We start from the raw sequence: 6,802 nt of genomic DNA on the forward strand, positions 1-6,802 counted from the left end.
TTGAAACAGGTAAGGGTTGGGAACAAGAAGGGTTGGCCATAGAAAATTTGTCTCAATAAACTCTAACCCATGCAAGCATAGAAAAATGAACATTAAAATGATGATGATGATGATGATGATGATGATGAGGAGGAGGAGGAGGAGGAGGAGGAGGAGGAGGGTGATGATAGTAAATATGAATTATCCATATACATATATAGGACATGGTTTTGTCTCAATTTCATAAATAAAAGTAGCATTCTTGAATGTTCTAACATGACTGTCTCTGTAAAAACTTCAAGCACGTTACTGTTATTTACTGACTTCAGAACATCTCTTGACTGTATCAGCACAATAAAGCAGTCAAATCACTCTCAACAACATCTCTTCTGTCTTTAAATTTGAGACTTTTTGCTTATCTGTAAACTATCGTAGCTCTAAATTTTAGGACAGTATAAAGAAGTGTGAATAAATAACAACCACCACCACAACAACAACAACAACAATGTAATCATAGACAATGAAAGTAAAACAGAAATGTAAATTAAGAAGCAATGAGTCAAATAGGTATTTTTTTTTTCCAAGATATCATTACAATAGAATTGGTGTTAGTTTAATGTCTGTTGTCTGACAAAATTGCAGTTTTTCCATTCTCTCTAGGTATATATAAATATCAAATTTCAAACTAAAACCAATTTCACATCAGCTGCTAAACACTGTGGAATTAAATACTGACATTCTGAAATCATTAAAACAGTTTTTAATTTGAATCTGAGACAGCAACAATTTTCTTTCTTATTTTCATACATATTTAAACAGATAGTATCTAAAACATCACCATTGGTTTTTACTGTGAACAATTTTATAATCCTACAGTTACTAATTTCAAAAATATAGTAAAATATATTAAATATGGACTGAAATAAAGTTGATTTGATTGAAACATTGTAATTATCAGGGTTTATCTGCCCTCAAAAACCATCAAACCATATCAAATATAAACATATTGTATCAGACATAAAACTTTATAAAACGCATTACATTTAAATTTCAGACTACAACATTAATATTTGATAAATCATCAAATATACTAATGAAAAATATATTACAATTTGCTCAGTTTTCATGAAGGAATTTAATTAAAGACTTTTCAAAATTAGTATATATACATACATAGTTATAACTGTATGTTTGTATGTATGTGTGCATATATATATATATATATATATAGATATATATATATATATAAATATATATATGTGTGTGTGTGTGTGTGTGTGTGTGTATGCATGTATATATAGTGCGTGTATGATTTTTAAATATTTCTTTTTTTCTACATTGATAATTTTGAAGATTCCAATAGACTTCTGTTAAATTAACACAGCAAATAAAACTTTAGAGAAGTCTTAAAGTAAGTATGTATGTGCATATATGTATGTGTGTATGTATGTATAAAAATGATAATACATATATGTCAATATATATATGTATAACAACTAAAAGAAGCCAGTTGAATGTGTGTGTGTGTGTGTGTGTGTGTGTAAGTGCATGTGTGTTTGTTTATATTTGTGTTTTATAAATGTCATGAGTTATGAGTGGTACAGTTGCCACTTCTTCTGTCTGTCTCTCTCTCTATATATATATACATACATAATCCTTCAAACTGCATCCAGTAGTGGGACCCTGTATCAGGAGTTCCCTCTAAACCTCTATTGTTCTCATTGTTCTCAGATATTCTCTGACCTAGAGTAGCAGCACCTGTCAGGATCACAGCTCTAGGTCAATTCTTTTCTACTTTTCTACTCTAGGCACAAGGCCCGAAAGTTTTGGGGAGGGGGCCAGTCAATTAGATCGACCTCAGTATGCAACTGGCACTAAATTTATCGACCCTGAAAGGATGAAAAGCAAAGTCAACCCCGGCGGAATTTGAACTCTGAACGTAAAGACAGATGAAATACCATTAAGCATTTTGCCCAGAGTGCTAACGTTTCTGCCAGCTCGCCACCTTAGCTCTAGGTCAATTAGGAAATCAGCCAGACAGATGGAGCACATCAGCTTGATTGGGAATTATCCATCTAAGAGAAGGAAAATACTGATTCTAAATTTCTGCTGCCTTGCAGCCTCAGTCAGCAATGGGAAAGGTTTTCGTAGTAATCCTGAAGCAGTTCAATGTTGTTATCTACTTCCTTGTTCTGACAGCTCCTGCACTGATGCAAGTGCCAAATTGGTCATGCTGTTCCTTTGGATCCATCAGTGATGTGAAGAGTAGGGGTGATGCACTGCATGAGCAACAAATGCCCAGACTTGGATCTTATTGAACACCCTATACTGGAGAGAAAGAAACTATAACTCAAACAACACCACAAGCTGGTTTGTGCGACAGAGCCTGTCATTTGCACATCGCACTATTCAGCTACAGTCAACACTGTTCCAGTACAGCAGTCAACAAGGACCTTCATCTATGGTCATTAAAGACAGATAGAGGCCTTAGGATGTATGTGTGTGTGCATGTATATATGTATGTGTGCATGCATGTATGTGCATGTATTTGTATATGTCTGCATGTATGTACATATGTGTGTATTTATGTGTTTGTAGGTGTGTAAGTATGTATATGTATGTAAGTGTGTGTATATATGTGTGTGTGTGTGTGTACACATACACACACACAAACTCAATACATAATGTTAAGATGAAGAGAGCTGAAACCCATCCTCAGCAGGAAAGAGCACACCAATTTTGCTGGGAATGAAGCTGCATGCCATCTTTTGACAAGAGCCTTGTCAACCAAATCTTGAAAAACGTCAAGTATGTCTTTCAATGTCACTCTAAGTTCAACCACAATGATTGTTTTTTTGCATTCCGGGAGAGCAGGAACAAGTCTGAATGGAACAATAAGACAAGTCTACTCTTGTGATCTCTCACAGCTGCTTTTGCTTTAGGAACATTGCTTCCTTCCCTTAGAAACCTGATGCCTGGAGGAAGGACAATTATTCCTGGTTACTACTTCAGAGTTCTTTCCGGGACGGTTCTCACTTATGTGTGTGATCATCAACTGAGGATATACTTGGCAATTAATTTAATTATTGATTATAGATTATTGAAACATACATGAAGTATTTGTAATCAATAATTTGTTTTCTGCTTCCTTCTTTTATACACACTATGTATACACACACACACACATGTGCGCGCACACACACACACACACACACACACATGCACACACACATACACACACTTATAGTAATTCATTTCTTGGATGTAACCCTTGATTTAGGCACAGGTTCATATAGGCCTTACTGCAAACAAAACAAAAGGTTGTTACTCTTCATCACAGCCTTCTGCCATCCCCTATTAGTGTTTTAAAACTTTGTAAAGGGAGTCAGTGGGAAGATGTTGAATCTATCCTCCAGTAAAGGGGTCTTCAGCACAGTGGTCTCCTATTATAACAAGGCTCTGGTAGCCTGCAGGTTCAAAGACAGCCTCACTTACATGCCCAGCCCTAACACCTGCAAGAGAAAGTGCCACTGAAGAGTCATGTGGTTTCCACACCACCATCACTTTTTCACTCATCATGAAAATCTGGATGGAAAGGATCTTCCTTGGATTAACTGATAAACATTTTACACAGGACCATAAGTATGGAAAAATATTGAATAGGTATAACTTAGAAGCAATGTTCAGTTGTGCACTTAGTACAAAAATATATTAGTGCCCCGAAGCCACAGACAGGGGCAAGGTACTCATGTAGGATATACAGTGAGTACCCAGTAACTGGTCAATTCAGCATGGAAGCCATGGTCTACGAAACAGAAATGGGGTTGACCAACATCAGTAGAGCAACTCAATACATACACAGAAATATGTTGGGGTAATAGAGGGCCCTTACAAGGCCAGATTGAATAATCAGAATTCCTCATTTAGAATCCAAGAGAGGTACAATGTTATAATTTTAGCCAGTTTATATGACAATTAAAAAGGAAGTAAAACCATTTTCAAGTCCTATCATATTTTTCTTTTTATACCCCAACAGCTGCACTGCCAAATTGAACAATATTGCCAGAAAGTGTTGAAATTGTGATGTGTGGTCAACAACTTCAGAGAAATTAAGCTAGTATGCATCTGATGTATTGTTCTGTTTATCTGTAAATTCCTTTGCCATTCCCCTGTGTGACATTTTCATTAATATATATGTAATACATATACAGACATCTCAAGAATAAATAGACAACCCTCATTATATTGTTTCATATATGCAGGCATTACTTTGTACTTCAAACTTGTTAATGTATTGTGCACAAAGCATACCAATTTAATACTAGATAAAGTATTTAAATGTATTGAATGGCATTTTGCTTCTCTCCAAAATGGTTCTGCTTGTGTATATATATTAGTGTATGTATTTTTATGTATATATGCATACATATATATGGCCAATACCAGTGCCACATAAATGGCATCTGTGCCAGTGACAGGTAAAAGACATCCAGTACATTCTGTGGAGTGGCTGGCATTAAGAAGGGCATCCAGCCTTAGAAACGAAGATAAACCAGACTGGAGCCTGGTGCAGCTCTCTGGCTTACCAGTTTCAGTCAAACCATCTGACCCATGACAACATGGAAAATGGACATTGAATGATGACGATGATATATGCAAATACATGGGTATTAATGTGTGTCTATATCTATATGTATGTAAGCATGTGTGCCTGTTTATACATGTGGAGGTGTGTAGATTAGTGGTTATTGTGTTGAACTCATGATCATGAGATTGTGGTTTCAATTCCTGGATTAGTCAATGCATTGAGTTCTCGTACAAAACACTTAATCTCACCTTGCCCCAATCTGGCAAAAGTAAGTAACCCAGTGATGGACCAACATACTGTCCAAGTAAGGATGTGTATATATATATATATATACTATAGAATTTGAGAAACCAGCCTATTCAGTCTATGGATCAGAGAGGACCTTTGATCTTTTTTTTTTATGTTTAAAAGTTATGTATGCGTATATATATATATATGTATTTATACATTGATCCTGGAGCAGAAGCTAACATCAAAATATAACACCTTAAATAATATAAAAGATCTCTATAAAGGAAAGAAATTTTTAAGAGCTTTTTTATGAATGAGATTTCACCTGTACAGTGTTCCTTTCCAAACCTGTCTCTAATATATCCTGATGCACAAAAACAGTCTTCAATGGATGTGCTGCCAGAATCAGATGTGAATGAATCTGCTGGACAACGTTGACAACCTGTATCATTTACACTTCGATAACTATCATGTGGACATTCTGAAAGAAAACCAACAGAGTTGTGTTTAAATTAGTAGGTTTAACTGTTTTGTTTTGTCATTATATAAAGTTTCTACATGCAAAAGACAACAACACTGAGGAAAGAAAATTTTATAGTTGTTCATTCCCAGAAGAAATATTGTGTTTATTAATTCACTATTTTCATCATCAGTTTCTTCATCAAGTCATTTTTGACTACAAGCCAATGAGGAAGCTTCTACAAGGTTGTACAACTTGCTAGAAATTGCAGCCATATTATCCCTCTTCCTTCAGATCACACTCAAACATCTTAAAAAAGGAGGGACATAAAGAATGTAGTCATGTCTGGAATAGTACATGCTGGTTATGGCTAGAAAGCCTTTGTTTTAAATCATTAAATATGTCCTAATCAGAGACTATTTGGAGGAGGAGTACCACTGCCACCATCACCACCACCACCACCAGGTGTGCAAGGATGAATCTGGTCCTCTATGGACACTGTATGCTCACCAACAAGTCTCTCAGCAAATGTAATATGTAAGGGCTGAGCATTTCTTTCAGTACTGTCAGCTTCCCACAACAAAACTCTGATCTATGTCCAGTGTATTTTAAAAGAAGCTGCTAGAAACCCCTTTGTGTAAAGCAGCAAGGACCAGAAAAACAGTGGGTTTTGAGCCTGTAACCACAGCACCAATATCAGTACTGTTATCAGCATCACTGAGTTCATATTTATATATTTAAGGATACATACCACAGAAAGACAAAATGGAATAAGTAGAACAAGAAGAGAAACATGGGATAAAAAATCACTGAAGAGGTCACAGGATGTGTGATGAAAGAGCTTTGACAAAGAAACTAAAATAATCTATATATATATAGCTGAGTTTGTGAGTGTGTGTGTATGTGTATCCAATTCATACATTTACACAATTCCAAATTTCTTGAATGAAACAATCGGAATTAATATTCTAAATACCATAACCTAGGTAACTGTGTCATTTTTTCCGTCAAAATCAATCACAGTTACCAATAAAATCCATTAAACTGTGCAAAATAACATTTCCCCCCCTCTAATAAAACCTAAATTTCCTCTTTCTACGACCTTTACAAACCCTTTCAACTCCTACTTTCTCTTATGAATGTTTACGAACGATAACTCCTACTTTCTCTTATGCATGCAAAGTCATAGATTAAACTTTGCTTTTAGTTACGCTGTATGTAAACAAACAAGTTTGTTTTTCGAAGCGCTGAAATGTATGGTAGTACAAGTAGAAAGATAGATTTTATTCAACGCATAGATACTGAACAGTATACATATAAGGGATAAAATCCTTTTTTCTTTTTAAAAGCATCTATTACACTATTTTCCTTTTGTTTCTTGACTCCCATAAGGCGTCTCACAACATTCACGCTTTAGTTTGACCGACAGGACAACACATTGCAAAATCACTGAACTTCATTACAAATGTGGGTAATTTTTCAGATTAACACCCGCACTAGGGTGTTAGGGTTACGGTTAGGGGGTAGTCTTCAAGTTTAGGGAT

The 6,802-nt window shown here is 35.4% G+C and overlaps 1 protein-coding gene across 1 annotated transcript in view; it reads right to left on the reverse strand.

The window, feature by feature from the left end:
- LOC106871923 (fibrillin-1) overlaps window positions 1–6,802 on the reverse strand; it is a 694,404-nt gene that overhangs the window by 134,762 nt on the left and 552,840 nt on the right. The window contains exon 25 of the mRNA XM_052972376.1: window positions 5,124–5,279. Coding sequence (XP_052828336.1) covers window positions 5,124–5,279 — 156 coding nt within the window. The remainder of the gene's footprint in view (window positions 1–5,123; window positions 5,280–6,802) is intronic.

This window comes from Octopus bimaculoides, chromosome 13, assembly GCF_001194135.2.
Source record: "Octopus bimaculoides isolate UCB-OBI-ISO-001 chromosome 13, ASM119413v2, whole genome shotgun sequence".
In the NCBI taxonomy this organism is placed as follows: domain Eukaryota; kingdom Metazoa; phylum Mollusca; class Cephalopoda; order Octopoda; family Octopodidae; genus Octopus; species Octopus bimaculoides.